The sequence below is a fragment of the Pseudoliparis swirei genome, chromosome 18 (genome assembly GCF_029220125.1).
Source record: "Pseudoliparis swirei isolate HS2019 ecotype Mariana Trench chromosome 18, NWPU_hadal_v1, whole genome shotgun sequence".
NCBI lineage: Eukaryota > Metazoa > Chordata > Actinopteri > Perciformes > Liparidae > Pseudoliparis > Pseudoliparis swirei.
In genome coordinates, this window is record NC_079405.1 from 8283268 (window position 1) to 8300583 (window position 17316).

Here is a 17316-nt window from a genome sequence, read left to right on the forward strand (position 1 = left end):
TAACAGTTGGCTGATTGCACCAACCTGAGTCACCTTAACATCATGTTGATGGAGAACGTGAGAACATTCGTTATCAAGCAGGAAAAGAAGTTCAAGCGAAAAGAACAGAATGATTAGTTGGAACAAGAGCTAGTTGCATGAATGAAAGATACGCCTAACTTACTGGAAAAGAAAAAGCATTAACACTTTGACTTAATAGGTTCACAGTCGCAATACGAAAACATCCAAAAGAAGACATGGCGGACGTGACGGCGATGGCAACGTTCTTAAGGTCATCTGAGGGCCTATCATGTCTGATTCGGGGTCTTAGTTGGTTGAAAATATAATTAAGACACACTTAAATATATAATTTGACAGATGAGAGTTAAAGATAGGACTGTGTCAGGACGAGCCGACGGCCTCGTTACACACAAAGAGGGAGCTTTTTTGTTTTCATTAAGGATGCATCCATTACTCAGCAACGAACCTAATTGATCCACGTCCCTGAGTTCTACAGTAATAGCAAATTGATTGATTTATCCTCCAGAGGGAAAGCGGTTGGAATTGTTCAGCCAAAAAAAGAACGGCAGCATCATCGGCTCTGCGCTGACAACAGAACGGAAAAAAAGCGATGAATAAGAAAGGGTGGAACAAAGGTGAGCAGCGTTGAGAAATAGTTGACGAGGAAACGGATTTAATGGCTAATATAATTAAATTTGATGGCATTGGGATTCAAGATGAGATATCGCATGCCTCGAGCTGGCCACAGCGCGAAGCCTACACACGACTACACCGTATGCTTCCGCCGAGGCTCGGTGAAATACAGTCCCTGTAAACATGAAGGAGACCATTTCAGACTAAAAGAATCATCCGCCATACAACTAACTTGTTTTTTATTTACAAAAGCGATTCTCATATTTAAGAAAGACTCCAGAAAACCTGTCCTTTCGATGGATTCAAGAGGTGTGAGGTGTGAAATGTGATCCATGGGCAGGTGTCTACGAACGGATTTCTCTATTGATCACAACTCGTTAGCGGCTCTCGTCTGTACGCCCGAGGGTGTACTCTAAGGGCCAATGCCCCGCTGCAGTGGAGCCAATAGCTCGATGCAATGACCATGCTAATTACGGGAGACTCTAAGTTACACAAAGGCGTGGAGGGTCAGGGGGAGGCCTTGTTGTCAGCGATATACACATATATATATATGTAAATATATAGATAATGTGATGTCATAAGAGGAATGGTGATTAATGTGAGGTATATTCCTTCCCGGTGGTTGCAGCAGGGACTACAACCAGCATGACATCCAGTGTAAAAGACTACAATTCCCACTCAGCAGTGCAGGCGGGCCAAGGCTGCTGCACAGCTGAAAGGGATGAGGCTGATGAGCCTGCGAGAAGCTGGTGTGAGGGTGAAGACAGGATAGGAGCTCAGGAGAGTTCCGATATCATGTTAAAGACAATGAAACAGAAGAAGACTGAAGCACTTATGTTTGTTTTGTACAACGACTTTTGTTGGCGTTAAGTTGACCTTTTTGTTCAGAAGAATCTAATTACAAAAACTTTGAGTTAAAGAAACCCTCGCCTGTCGTCTTGATTTGTGTACCCACGCCTCACCTCACGATCCCGTCCTCTCAAGACATCACAATATATGTATTATATATATACATGTATGGATATATATATATATATATCAATTGTATACAAAACAAATATTTACATATATATTAATTGACAAACAAATCCACAACTAACATATCATATATATATACACTACCGTTCAAAAGTTTGGGATCACCCAGACAATTTTGTGTCTTCCATGAAAAATCACACTTTTAGTTATCAAATGAATATAAAATATAGTTAAGACATTGACAAGGTTAGAAATAATGATTAATATTTGAAGTATTAATTTTGTTCTACAAACTTCAAGCTCAAAGGAAGGCCAGTTGTTTAGCTTATATCACCATCATAACTGTTTTCAGCTGTGCTAACATAATTGCACAAGGGTTTTCTAATCAGACATTAGTCTTCTAAGGCGATTAGCAAACACAATGTACCATTAGAACACTGGAGTGATAGTTGCTGTAAAAGGGCCTCTATACACCTATGGAGATATTTCATTAGAAACCAGACGTTTCCACCTAGAATAGTCATTTACCACATTAACAATGTAGAGAGTGTATTTATGATTAATTTAATGTTATCTTTATTGAAAAAACAGTGCTTTTCTTTGAAAAATAAAGTCATTTCTAAGTGATCCCAAACTTTTGAACGGTAGTGTATATATATATTTATGTATATATATATGTATATATATATATATTAGTTGTATATATATATACATACATATGTATGACAAATATTAGATGAGATTTTACTTGATTCATCCCCAGGACATATTACATTTAATAATTTAAATAAAGGAAATGAAAATGTTAAAAATTATCTTTAAATGAAAGTGTACAAATTAAAGTGTCTACATTGTCTCTAAAGTATAGAGTGACAGCGGTTTATTTATGATCAGTTTAAGGAGGATTTGGCCAGAGTTGATTTATTATAAAGTCTAATAGCAGTGGGCAGGAATGTTCTTCTGTATCTGTCCTGCTCCGGGTTATCCAATATGGACAAAATATGTTTCAATAAAGCCAGAAAGTTTTGCAATAATTATACTGTGTTAAAAGTCAGTAGTATCAATTCATGCTCTCTCAATTTAATGAGGTTGACAGGTATTACAATGTCAACTCAAATTACATATTTGACAAATCTCCCAAGGTTGCTACTTTACTCAAATTCATCATCCGTGTGAATACAGTAGGACAAATCACGTTGTTACCAAAGCAAACAAAATATCGTGAAGTTACCACAGGCAGGCAAAACCAAACTGCACCGTTAATGATCCTCCAAAGACAGGCTGAGATATCGCCTGAATACCACTACGACCTATAACATCGTTATTTCCTTCGAAGCATTTGGATAGAAGCTGACATTTTGTTCTCAACAGAAAATATAAGAGTGGAAAGAGGCGACCTGTTGAGCTGCCATACTTCATTGTGTTCGGGCAAACAATTGGGCGGCTGCAAAAAGGGAGATACAGTCCCGCGCTGCATTCTGGGAGAGGTTAAATGAGAACACACGTGTGTCTGCTGATAGTCCTGCTCTTGCTGCCGCTGCCATGACAGCTGCTGGTTTGTGTCTTTGAGCCTCTCCGCAGCACTTGACCATTATGTTCAGTTCCTTCGAAAGGACTTTGTTGTTCCCTGGACCTCTATCTGTGCCTTTGTCTCTTGCTCTTACTGTATCTCTCTATCTGTCTCTCTCTCTCTCTCTCTCTCTCTCTCTCTCGCCCAGCCAACCCCTCCAGCTCCAGTTTTGCGAAGTTCGAAGTCTTTCAGAGGTTTCCCTGGCGACTGTAGTCAGACAGCGGGTGTCTTCAATAGCTTATCAACCTATTGTCTGCCTTTTCTTCTCAAACGGTTCTCCGTGTGTCGACATATGCGTTGCTTAAAAAAAATTTAAATTATGGGCCTTGTGTTTCATTCACTTTTTAGTGTCTTTTTTATTATCTCCTCGAGCTATGGTTTAGAAGCTGTAGGTCGCCTGTTAATATTAATTGAGGATAATTTCTCCATCCCGCTGTTTTTTAGTATCAGCTGAGGTAAAGGACGCAAGTCAAACCTTCTGCATTCTTAATTAGAAAAACTCTTTTCCAAGGAGAAAGAGGAGGCAGGGAGGCGGGGAGTGGAGCAGAGTAGTGGAGGGGCAGCGATAGATGAGTTACTAATCTGAAACACTTCCAGCAGTAATGACTGAAAATGTGCTACATGGCACTGCGTCCCACTGGGTATTAGGGCAGTGACCATTAATTGATAATAACATTGACCTCTGGCAAAGAATGTGCCTCTGATTGGATAATGGTGGACTCAACAACTGAAAGTCAACCTGAAAACAACGTCAATGTAAAATCACTGCCATCCATACAACCCCGTTCATCCATCAGAACAGTATAATTACATTGCGGGTTCTCACCATCCCATCTGAGAGTCTCTGCATATTGCCGTGGTCTGACTGTTTTCCTCTTTCCACGCTCCGGGGCGGAGACTGGTGGGAGCATTCATCGTATATACACATTTTCCTTTCTTTATCTATCACACTGATGATTCTTTCCACACCATTAGTGTCTGCTGCGCTGTTCAATCCAGGTCCACTACTGCACTAATACAGTAAACCCTGCAAAGCACCATCTGCCAGAAGTACAATTAACTACGGAAAATGTAGTCACATCAGCACATTGCAGCGGCCACAGCATGTGGGCCGGCTTGCAGACCACTGCTGTACTACACGCTTTTACGGGATAAGGGGGGGTGGGAGGTGTGTGTGTGTGTGTGTCTGGGGGTTGCTCAGAGCATGAGATATGCTAGACCTAAAAAGGACCATTGAAGTTCACAGAGTGCAAGAGTGGGTCCGACACATTTAATCGTCCTTTTCTCGCCCTTCTTTCAGACGCGCTCTGCCTACATGCGTGTCGTTCATCAAACTGGTGCGCTGGTCCAAAAGAGCAGCTGGCTTGTGAAACGCGCATGTAATGTTACCCTCTTTCTTTACGCTTGTGCGTTTAATATCGTGATATTTGTGGGTAAAATGTCTCCGCGTCTAAAGACCCAATCCAGATACTGTCATGGTGGGCCGCGTGCGTGGTGTGTAGGGCAGGGGGATCATTTAATACGACCATTTATTGTCTTTTAATGGAACCGTACCGTCATATATCGAAACATCGTAATACACAATTACATTGTCTACATTAGTCAAGAGATTAGTTCATGCAAGATTACACAATTTGGATATTTCATAAAGAAGATGCTGTAATGGGATGTATATAGTTATCAAGATATAAAATGATCTGGATAGAAGATGTTGGACATAATGCTCTCCCCTTGTGGTATGCATAACCTTCTTTATAACACAAAGGGAACACAGGGGACGGTGTGCAAAGGAGCAGCACCGAGTCACATGACAAGCAAAAAGGAGCATTTTCTCACAATCGAGCGTGATGGACCTACTAATGCATGCAAAGATAAGATATTCGTTGATCTACGGGACATTTCTATGAGACATTTACAAATGCGTATGAGGTCACAATTACCACAGGATTCTCAGGAGATGTCAACCTTATCAATACGGGGCCATCATCACTGGCCACCTGTTCTGGCATGAGCATCTGCTGGATAGTGGCTCCGTCTGGAATCGCTCCCTCTCACACAGCATGCTGCCGCCACTGGTTGCAATGTGTGACATTTTATTGTGAGTCATATTATTTGTGTTTTGAACCTTGTTAAGTAGAAAAGAAAAAAAGGGCGTACTTTTTTTTTTTTTGTGTGGGGGGTGTGGCGGGGGGGGTAGTAATTAATTTGTTGACTCTTTATTTTTGGATTATTTTTTCTGTATTTATTAATTCATCCATTTCAGCATGGATGGATTTATCACTTTCATTCTTCAACTAGTGAAGGGCTTTTGACTGCAGAAAGGTCACTGGCACAACGACAACAATGTCCTGATTACAGTGACTCCTGGCGTTCTTACACAGACAATAAAATGCAATAAAATGCAATAAAATGCAACGAGCATGAGGGAAAAATGATGAACCAAAAAAGGATTCCTCTGAATTAGAAGGTGGATGTATTCTGAAAGTAACACAACAAATATCAGCCAACTCTGCAGCTTTCACCGTATTGGATTACGGGATAAACATTTACTGTGTGGTTGAGAGTCATCGCACTTATCAACCTTATTTCCAGCAGCAGTGAGCTGCTCGTCTCAGCAAACAAGCTCAGATAAACAAACAGCATGCGATTCGCAGACAAACACATTTAGATGGTAACAAAAAAAACCAAAGATCCAGCAAATCAATATCAATCAATGTTTTTAAATTGTCTGCAACATAAATCAATAATACAGTGTCTCTCTGAATATAAACAGGTGCTGTAGCTTCAGACAGCTGAGTGTTTATTCTTTTTTTCTTCTTTTTACTGCTGTTGTGTCTGATGAATCCATACACGGTACAAACAATTTAGAGGTCAGAGAGGTTCCAAGTAATAACTGGATGTCTGTACAATCCGAGAGATGAGAAAAACAAACACTGCTGCAAAATCTCACAAAGCGACAGATTTAAAAAAGAATCTTACTCATAAAGCAAGTGTGCCACTGGCCCAGGATGCAGCAAAATACCTTTTATGAGAGCATTGCTCAACCTTTGAGGGACTAAAGACTCACGCAATAAGAGAAGCCTGCAGGCCTTGCAGTATGCGTGGTGTGTATCTAAGATGTACACTCAGTGGCCCCTGGCCAATGTACACATTGGCCCTCAGTCCCATCCTGAGGGTGGGCAGAGGGATCGTATACATCCTGCCATGTCATTTACCCCAACAAACGCTGACCTTGTATTACAAAACATGCTTAGTTGACCATCGCCGTGGCCTCAGCTGGCCCTGCAGTGGACATTTAGCTGCTGACACGCCCGACTTACCACTCGGAAGTCTTCGGCACTGCACTCCATGCCCCGGTAGAAGCAGGAGAGCAGCATTTCCTTGATGTCGTGGCCCGTCCGGTCGTAGAATTCGCGCATGTTGAAGGGGCGAGGCTTGTAGTTGACGAAGTCGGCCCTCTCCTTCAGGACCTGCATGACATTTTCCTCCACCATGTGGGGGTCCCGGATCTCATACCTGGACAGAAAGGTTCCGGACTTACTTTACGTGGACACATAAGGAAGCAGACTCACGGATACAGTTTGCACACTCTCACGATGGAATATAACATTTGTAAAGTTATAATAGGTTATTTTGATTTGCACATGAAGGAAGTCTATGTTTACAGTTTAGTTTATTTACTGGATCCTCGTTAGCTGGCGCCTTAGCGGCCGCTAATCTTCCTGGGGTCCACAGAAAGGACAACATGTAATACATAAAAACATGCAAAACATGACGTGAAACAAATAGTTACAAATAGTACAAACAGAATAATAAAATAATAAAATAAAGTGCAGTCGAGGAATGGGATGTATATTGTGCAGTATATCAGTAATTCATACAAACAAAGATCAGATGGCGACAAACGGGTACGGCACAATACATTCGAAGGACTTATCATAATTATGAAGAATATTAAGAAGAATGTATTGTAAAGCATACATAGGAGAACGTCACTGTTTTATTATGATAACTGTTTGTTGATGTTAAATGTAAAATGAATAAATATAAGATGCATGAGAATTAATGGGATTTTATTGTTTTGAGACATTTAGTGAATATGGATGCCGTTGTTGTAACATGAGGCGATGCTTTTATTCTGAAGGAGCGACGGAGCTTCCGGTCCTTGACCGGAACCAGGAAGTCACATCCCTCGTCTTATCGTAGCTAAGCCAACAAGATTCGTGTGCATGATTTAAACTAGCCAATCGAACTAACCATTAGGTGTGAAAACATTTGCATGTTGACTATTAGCCGTGATCTTTGTTCTGGAGGTCAGAGTTCACCCGGGGGGGGGGGGGGGGGGGGGGGGGGAGAGAGACGGACAGATCTGAGTGGTTTTGAGGGAACTTCGGCAGCCTGTGGCCTTTCTTTTTAAATTCCGACTCCACAATCGTGAACATTTAATTGACCATCATCTTTGCCATTAAATATTGTTCAACTTTAAATCATTGGATCTTGAATTTTTCTTCTGCCCGAGAACTGAGGTTTGAATTAATTATCACATTATTGTTTGAAAGCGGCTGGCCATGAATGGCGCTGGCTGTGAGGGGGGAATAGCTCATGATATAAAAGATGGGAGTGTTTTCTTCAACACAATCAAGTTAATCATAAAAATAATTAGGATGAACTGTGGTTAACATAGTACGCATATCCGTGTTCACAGGGAGCCTGCGCACTCTGGAATAGGAGCACAGAGACTATTTAGCATTTAGCAAAACACTTCAAATGGCGTCTGCGACATAGAGCTTTAAGTATGTCACACCGATACACATAAAACACAGGACAACGCATGATTCATTCGCGTGCATCAACACACATCAAACTGAAACTCAACCATAATGGCGATAGGCCTACTTAGACAAGGAAAAACACTCAGAATGTAATTCGTGACATGCCTCTGCTTGACAAGCACCATCATCCTCCAGGCACCTGCTCACAGTCATTCAGAGATTTAAATTAACCTCAATTAACTATTGTGGCCCTGCTTGGAGAAGGACGACCTGTCGACGACCCCTGCTGAGCAAAAGGGCCATCAGTGCTACAAGCGTTCCAAATTGTGAAATGCTAAGATTAAGCACTACTGACAGACACTTGTGAGAATAATTAGACGGGACACAGAGTGGATGGCACTGTAAAAGACTGCATGATGGGTTGTCTCCTTTGAAGCGAGCAACAACACGGTCATTCCTTCCACATTCGCCAAATGAGAGCGCTGCAAAGAAGTAAGGTAAAGGGGTTGTGATAAACATTCCTGTAATGTAATGTCAGAGCGGCAGTCGGCTTGTTATCGGCGTTATTTTGTGTTATTCCAACGATGTTGGGCGACTCAATTAACATGTGCCAACACAAATGAGCCAAAGCAGCGCTCGAGTGGGAAACCGTGAGAGGCCGAGAAAGACAAAGGCATACCCGTCTCTCCTGACAATAAATCTGTGATTGACTTTGTGGACGCTGAGAGCGGAGTTATGTCTCATGGACTTGGGCATTATTTCCAACTATAATTGATTTTCATTTTTAGTCCATAAGGTCAAGCTTTGTCAGTTATAATGAACAAGATTGTGTCGCTTGATGATAGGAATAACTTAAGGTGATGCATGAATAGAAAATGAAATATGAGATTCTGTCATGTTGTGAGCCCGCATATAACTAAATATTATATACTAATAATATAATATATAATAATATAATAATAAAACTTGTGTCCCAACCAAATGACTAGAAATGTAATAATATGTTCCACTGCAGCTACAGTGTTGTTTACCTGCTACGAACAGAATGAAATACAAATATTCACCATGTGAGGCAGCAGGTGATGTAATATGAATAGAGGACTATTTTCTCTCTACTGGTCTCATAACATTGAAGTTTTATGATGGAGAAGATCGGGACTATTGTTGTGACCTAGAGTTGAAATTAAATGATACGCAATATTGTCGTCACATTCACCACTGCAACATCAAAGATCAGGTGTAGCATGGCACCTAGGACTAATCAAATGCTTGGAGAAAATGAGAGATGGAACATCACTTCATTAATATTATAATTAATCTAATAACTTTAAATACTTCAATTCCCCTCTGGCTGATTATGAGCGTCGTATTTTTGCCTTCCATTAGAAGTTACAGGTGTCTTCTTTTAAATGTTCCTTTTAATAAAAACTACATCAGAATATTGATTAAAAGATAAGGACACTTTATCATTAGTTGCTGTCCTTAATACATCTGGCTGTCTTTTAAAACTGTATCAATGTCGCTGTAAATGTGTGATCTGGCCTTTTTCTTGTTGTTTTAATTGAAATGTTTTTAAAGAACTTCATTAGAGGGATGCATAGGTTTTGGGTGGGGGGGGGGGGGGGACAGCAGCTCAGAATAAAGCTCAACACGATCCTACATTAACAGATGCAAACAGACTTGACTTTATCACACATTAGCTATATTTCATCTAATGGGAAAATCATTTCATGAATTAGAATTCCAAAGATTTAACTTGTTTTTTAGCTCACCTTATTGCTCTTGTGGACTGAAAGTGGGAACAGTCACAACATGCTTCGTTTACAGTTTCCACAATGTTCCACACACCTTTTGACCTACTTATATTTAAATCAACTCGATACATCAAAAGATGTAATAATAATTGCAGTGAGTTCACCACATTTGACCCTTTGCTCAGCCCCTTGCCGCTGTCTTCCATGCAGCCATGGAGCCTACACTGACGCGCACTGCACCACCTGCATTGATTATCTCATATTTGGGAAAAACCTAAAAGCGATTGCGGACAGAAGCAGACAGAAGGACCTCCAACATGTGTTTGAAAGACGTCAAACCCACTCAGCGGTAAAAACAGGTTAAAAAAAAGAAAGAAAGAATTTAAAGCCTTACGATCACGGCGCGAAAGTCGTAGCTGGCCGATGCTGCTACGCTATGATTGGCCAGTTTGCGTTCGAGGGGCGGAACTTAGCAAAGGGTCAATCGCCCAGAGACAGGAATGTGACGAAGATGGCGCTGAGAAGTTAAAGTTCAAATCACACAGGCCGGTATATTTGATAAAAAGAAGTTCAGTGCTCCGTCCCAAACTGTGACGACATTGTCACGTGTTGTTCTAATAAGAAGACACAGCCTGTTGTGGTGTATTCTGAACTTAATTGAATTGTATGCTCAGCCTCGGTCTTATGAGCAACACAAAGCTGCCAGGAGAGCACTTAAGACGCTGTGCTCGGATTCCCGAGTCAGGAGGCTTTGGTTGAAGCGCATAAAATCACAATAATATGGGTAGTTTTTTAAAATTGCCCTGCCACCGCTCCCTAAAGCAATCACTGCAAACTCGCTACGTAAGGGCGGGGATGACTCAATTGGATTATGGGCCACAAGCACTTTAATTTTCTTGCGGGGACGACGACGATTGAAAGAGCATCTGCATCACATTGCAACCTCACTCTGAGGAGCAAACCGGAGCAAACGCGGACTTCCAGGGGGAACTTTTGACGGTGAGGTCGCGGTCACACAAAGGACTCACTGTGGATTTCAAACCCTGAGTTTTGATTTTTTTTCTTCTTTTTATAAATTCTTCCTCCTGCATTGGTGTCGATGCCACAGGATTCGTGACAATGAACACGTCTTGATACGATCGCAGGTAATTATCCAATTAGCGCTAATTGAACTCTCGCACCGCAGAGGATCGGAGTGTTTGTGCAGCGTCCTCAAAGATGAACAACGTCCACGATTCTTGTTAGCAGAGTTTTGATAATCACATCTTAATGACGGTGCACCTGTGACAAAGCTATTCCGCCAATTTAGGGCGCGAGATCATGAAAATGCAAACTAGGGCCACGGAGAGGTGAAGCAAACCCATACAAATCAGTTTTGTTGGATAAGCTAATAAAAACAACACAATGATGGATTAAATAGTCTTTAAAAAACCTTGACCTGACACTTAATAGCCTGCGTATGTCTCCCAAATGATAATCTTCTCTCTGCTAACCAGTCACAATATAAATGCTAATTGACCAACATTTGAATAATAAGCTTTAAAAGGAACTCTTTGAGTTTTCAGAGAGCTGATCTGGCCTCCCCATGTCCTCTCCAAAGCACTGTTCAAACCAATAACATCCCGATTCGGGCCTGGGATCTTGCTGAGACCCAAAAAAACTCGGCCAAAGTTATCGAGCGTCACATTCCGTGGCACTTTTCCACGCCACGCATGTGTATTTTAGAGCATGTTTGCGAGCTCAGGAAACATGTTGAAGCTCGCAAACTGTGTAAGCAAAAGACTCGCTTCTCTGACTTTCATGAGCTGATCCAACACTTTTATGCAGCACACACCACATACACAGCACCTTTGCAAACATGCGCTGATATGTTGGTAATTGTCATATAATTGCCCTTGGAACTTAATAAAACAACAATTCTGCAATTTAGCCGTAGTGTTACGCACCGCCGAGTGTGACTGCGTTGAGAGAGCAGTGGAGAACCTGCTGGAGTAAGTTAAGTCACTTCCTAATAGCTCAGTTATAAACTTCGGCATCAGTCGGGCATCGCAGCAAGGATGGATATTAAGGGGGGTGGGGGTGGGGGAGGATATTGATTCTTAGATGCATCGCGATTTCTCTCTTGACTATGAGTCATGGAGTCACTGAAGAACTCAGGTAGGATAGAAGAGAACTCTATATTATCTATTTGTGAAGTGTGTTATGTCACATGACTCAACAGAAGATGCTGAATTCTGTGTTTTTACGACGAGGATGCTGCTCATTGGTTCTCTTTGCAATGCTGGGAAATGTGACCCTCCAGCTGACACATCTCTTCTATTAGTTCCTATTATTGAATTATTAAAAGGTAAAGCAGGTGAATTCATCATTTCTTTTATTCGGAATCCTTAAAAAATGCAGTGTTTAAAAAAAATAGCAGATCGTCAAAGTGAGAAGAAAATGTTAAGTATATTTTAGAAATTTGTATGCATCAAGACGAATAGATAATCGTTTTATAAACACATCGTAGACCTCTAAATATGAATCAAATCGTGAGGTGCCTGGAGAATATGGGGTCAGATCAGTCTCAATAATTGCAGAGACTCACAAATGCAAACATAAAGATTTACAAATGCACGCAGAACGATTCACAAATATATTCCAACGGGTGATGTTACGAACCCAAACACAAGGGCGTTAGATGTTCTGACGTTTGTGGGATAACCACAACAAGTATAAAACAGAACTAGTGGATATTCATTCCATGGTGGATAGAGGAAAAGATAACTGTTTCACTGAGTCAAGCCACAGAGATAAGCCCCGCCCCTCTAAGGCGGGAATCAAGCGAATGATGCTCATGTGATTGGTTGTAAATGAGGGAGACATCTGATTGGCTACAGATACTGTTGGTCCATGTTGAAAAAACACATTTGCGAATCGAGCCACGGCATGGGAGTCTGAAAAACCCATGCATAAATGTGTAGCTATATTGACAAACAAATGCAGTGCGATTGACAAACAAACAAATTGTAATTTATTTATGTGTGCATTGGAATGTATTTGTGAATCGTTCTGCTTGCATTTTCCATTCAATTCAATTCAATTTGTATTTGTGATTCTAATTTATTTGTATATCCTTCTGTGTGTATTTGTAAATCGAATATACTGTATTTGTGAATTGTTCTGTGCGCATTTGTGAATCTTTGCGTTTGAAGTTGTGAGTCTCTCTGTGTGCATTTGCAATGATTGAGACAGATCTGACCCCACAGGAGAATCCCTCCCCTCATGGATATTGCCTGCTGCTTCCTCCTGAGACCGAGATGGACATGGACTCACACCGGTTTTCTTGGTTTAAAAAAAAAAGGAAAAACGTAATATCAAGAAGCTTACCACTGACATGTTTTCCCACGCAATTAATGTTTAATATAAAAGCAGTGTCAACGGTCAACCCTCAGAAGTTTTTGTCAATAAAAAGTTCTTCTGGATTCAAGATTTTCCCAATTCCTTTGTCTTTTTACGAGTTACTTTTCTACCTCTGTGAGACTATCACAGACCGACCTGCTCACAAATCAGGCATTTAAGAAAACACCACAGGAAGAACCAATCTCAGAGTGGACGCAAAGCAAAGAGACGTCTCCCCCAAAAGCCAAATGTAGCAGTCGGGGCAAGAAGCAGTGAGAGAGATGTGAGGCTGTTAATCACCGGGACAACGCTGTAGCTTAACAAACAGTACTAATTACACAAGGATAAAGACTTGTTCATCCCATAGCTTACGAGACACAAGTTAATTGCCTCTGCCTGGCCTCCCCCCTCTCCATCCAAAGTCATGTCGTTCCAAAGTCATTTAGAGAAAGTGCCACTGCTTTAAATGTGTCTCGTTTCCTCTTTCTTCCTCATGCGGTGGTTTTTCCACCCAAATGCATCTGACTTCTTACAGGAAATCTGGCTGAACCTTCACTGATTAATAAAAGAGGTGAAAGCTTATGTTGAAATTTCAACGGCCCACCGTTACAGTACAAACACAGGGAAACCACGGCTGGAGGCACATTGAAGATCTATACCCTACAAAGCACTAGAGCCGCAGCCCCGAGCAATGTAATCTATAGCTTTTAGCCTGTAATACGGAGGCACATATAGAGGTCACCGAGGAGCAATATTCAGAATAAAAACAGATATTAGGATTAATGTCATTCTAGCATTTACCACGGAGGTATTCTCTCCAACTGTGCCTTTGGCTGCCGGGCTGTGCGGATCAATACGCTAAAAATACACTGACTAATGCGTTCAAGATGGCATTTAGACATGCTTGTATGTAGTAGATCTTTCATCTTGCAGTAACCCGTGACTGTGCTTGTGTGAATCGAACTGCTGCAGCCGTGAATACAGAGTCGAGGACGGCTATCCATGTGGTAAACGTGAGCAGAATAAGCTGGGTGGCCCAGAAAAAGAAAAAGTGAAGAAATTCGAAGCCTAAAGTTTAAACAGTCAACGGTGAGCTTGTCATGGCTGCCGGAAAAAAGACACCATGATCAGAACAGAGCAGGAAGCAACAAGTGTAAAGGGAGTTGTGAATCACACACAAATGTCTCTCCACTCTGTCAGCGAGGGATTTAGAAATCTACTTGTCTCTTTTTCCAATATTGAGATATTCGTATCACATGAACTGTGAAATGATGAGGCAAAGAAATGCACCCACAGCATCTTCTCATTCATCATTTTATATTAACTACTTAGAATTAGAAACAGCTCATCCATTACCTTGGGCATTCACATGATATGTGATGAAAATGTGCTCCTTTTTACTTTTTCTTTTCTTTTTTCTTTTACAAGATACTGTTTCGACCTATCTCAAAAGATTGATGTGAGGGGTGTATTTCATGTTGTCAGAGGCAGTTACAAATACAAAAAGCTCATATGCAAATGTGGCTTTCAGATGACTATGATCCATAAGGTCACTCCATTACTAAATAATCAACTATAATGCTGATCAGAAAACTCCCCTCCTCTTAACCGCTTTTCTTCTCAATTTTCTCGGGCTGAGGTCAGCCCAAGTTCATATTCACCGAGAGCCTTAAAAGGTTTTGCATGCTTCGTCCATGTTGTTTGTGCATCTCCTGGTGGCCTTACAGAGACAACCAGTGAGACAGCCAGCTGTCAAAACACTGCTTTGCACTTCCATGTGACATGGAAGATTTCACCTCAGACAAATCAGACATGAAAGAAAAACTATGGTTACATTTCAACGGGGCTATAAAACACAGATGAAATGAAGTTCAAATGTCACTTGTACCGTGTAGATTAAACTGCTGGGCCAACAAGTAAAGAGGGAGTTATGCGGTTGTCAGTGGGTTCAGGAATTTTGTGATTTACTGGATCTCATTTCATTTTATTTCAATAAAGAACAGTTCACTTTCATAATAACTGCGCTAGAATGCATCCAATTTCCAAAATGTACTATTTCAGCCAAATGTTTAATTCTCGTGTCTCAGCTGACTCAAGTAGCCTACTACTAAACCCTCGTTGGTTTTCCCTGAGGTAAAACCATATAATCCAAGCAGTCTGGCTGTTTTTATTTTGGAGTCTGTGTGATGTATACTAGTTAGTTTTAAAGCTGGAAAACCCAAGTGCTCTAGGTGTGGTGGAGCTGAATGGCATGACGGGAGATGGCTGCTCGCCTCCAGCTTGGCTTTGACATCATGAACACCAACAGGTTGAGCTACTGTCAGCTACAGGCAGAACAAGTACAAGTGCATGGGAACCACACACACGCACACACTCACACACACGCACACGCGCACACACGCGCACACACCTGCTGTTGAGCAAAGCAAGAAGCTCCCCTGCGTGGTACAGGTCGTTGCGCGTCACCCGGCTGAAGCGGAAGGAGTTGAGGTTGCAGAAGGTGACAGAGGGGAACACCATCATCGGAGCCGCCACCTCGTCCAGCTTGGTGACATGTGGGTACTGGAAGTAGAACTGGACCCGGTCCACGCACACCAGCACCAGCACGCTCACGGAGCTCAAGAAGAACAAGATCCACAGGCTGCGCTTGATACACATCCGCTCATAAGTGATGATGTGCGAGATGCCGTGCAGCGTGGACCTGCCGGCGAAAACTTCGATGGGAACCGGCTTCTTGTAGTCCACCTCCTCTGCGTCCGCTTTGAGATCCATCGTGTGTCGCCGGGATGAGTTGAGATGACCGGGAAAGGGTCCGGGGGTCGCAGGCGGAGGGGAAAGTGGCTGCAGAGATATAAGCTGATGCGTGTTATTAACAACGTGAAGTGAGGTTGGTATATCTACAAGTTCACGCCCTTCTAGGCATGTGCTTCTCATGCAGTCTGCGAGATGTCGCGTCACAGCTGACAGCCGGCAACAAAAAAATACCCCGAAAATCAAAGCGATTGACCCCCCACCCTCCTACCCAATAGATATCCTCAAAATCGCCGGTCCTCACATGGAAACGCTCAGAGAAAGTAGAGATGGGGGGAAAGCCGGTGTAGTATCGGCTGGGGTCACAGTTCCATAGGAAACGGCACGGTGTGCAGCGCGCGCATGGAAAGATGCCAAACGCCGCCGCGTCCTCTCCTCCCAACACTTCTGTAATATCACCGAGTTGATATATGGCTTCCACGCATCAAAACAAAAAGGAAAAAAAAGAAGAAGACGAAGAAGAAGCAAATAGCTATAGGTGTGAGATTGGAAATAAACAAACAGATCACGGTGGATGAAAACAAACGGACAAAATCACCTCAGCGAGACAAACAGGGACATCTGAGAAAATCAAAGCCGCGGTAACGTTATACTCCCTCTGCCTCTGCCTCGCTCTCTCCCTCTCTCTCTCTCTCTCGCCCTCTCTCTCTCTCTGTGTCACAGAGTACCCCTCGCTACATAGCTTTCCCTATATGCTCTTCCTATGCGATCCCAACACGTGCAGAAGATGACCGAATAGCCGCCGGTTTCTCCCCCGTACGCGTTTAGCAGTGGTCCGGGGTCTCCTGGGTGTTTTCTCCACCGCCAGCATTAAACAGCTGCATCGCGGAGGCGCGGGGTCTGTCACAGAGCTGCTGCCTCCGTGCGCCTCTGCTCGCTCGCATCCATTGCCTCCTCCACAACAATGCGGGGATGATTACTCCGGTTTCACTGGGATGCCCAGCTGGTTTCCTCCTTGGATAAGCGTGGTATACGTTGGCAATAAAAACAATCAATAATACCACCCGAACCCGTTACGAATTGAAGGGAAACCACCTCAGAGGTGATCGCGGATTAACGGGATCAATTAAATTGGCCCCGAACGGGAGGAGCGCGGATAGGATGGAGCCCGGTGACGAAGTCCGGCGTCGGTGTCAATTCAGCAACGCGTGTGTTTCATGTAGAGGCGAAGTAGTAATGCTCCTGAGCTTATGCCAATACAGTATATGACACGTTACCTTCACTGCAGGCACGTGCACAGATAGAGCCCTAGTGGTGCTCAAGCACCAGCCCTTTTGCCCTGGATGAGAAAAGTGCCCTTTTTGCTGGAGCCCACTTTTTTTATTCATCATTATTTAAGAATAAAAGTTACTCTACTGTCATCAAGTCCCCCCAAATGTGTTTTAATATCCGACGGGGCATTTATCTGAGAACTTCG

The 17316-nt window shown here is 42.4% G+C and overlaps 1 protein-coding gene across 1 annotated transcript in view; it reads right to left on the reverse strand.

Moving 5' to 3' along the window:
• The window catches only part of asic1b (acid-sensing (proton-gated) ion channel 1b), a 170807-nt gene extending 154551 nt beyond the window's left edge, over positions 1–16256 (reverse strand). The window contains exons 1-2 of the mRNA XM_056438615.1: positions 15499–16256; positions 6502–6697 (exon numbers count right to left, since the gene is read on the reverse strand). Coding sequence (XP_056294590.1) covers positions 6502–6697; positions 15499–16022 — 720 coding nt within the window. The 5' untranslated portion in view covers positions 16023–16256. The remainder of the gene's footprint in view (positions 1–6501; positions 6698–15498) is intronic.
• Between the last annotated feature and the right edge of the window lie 1060 nt (positions 16257–17316).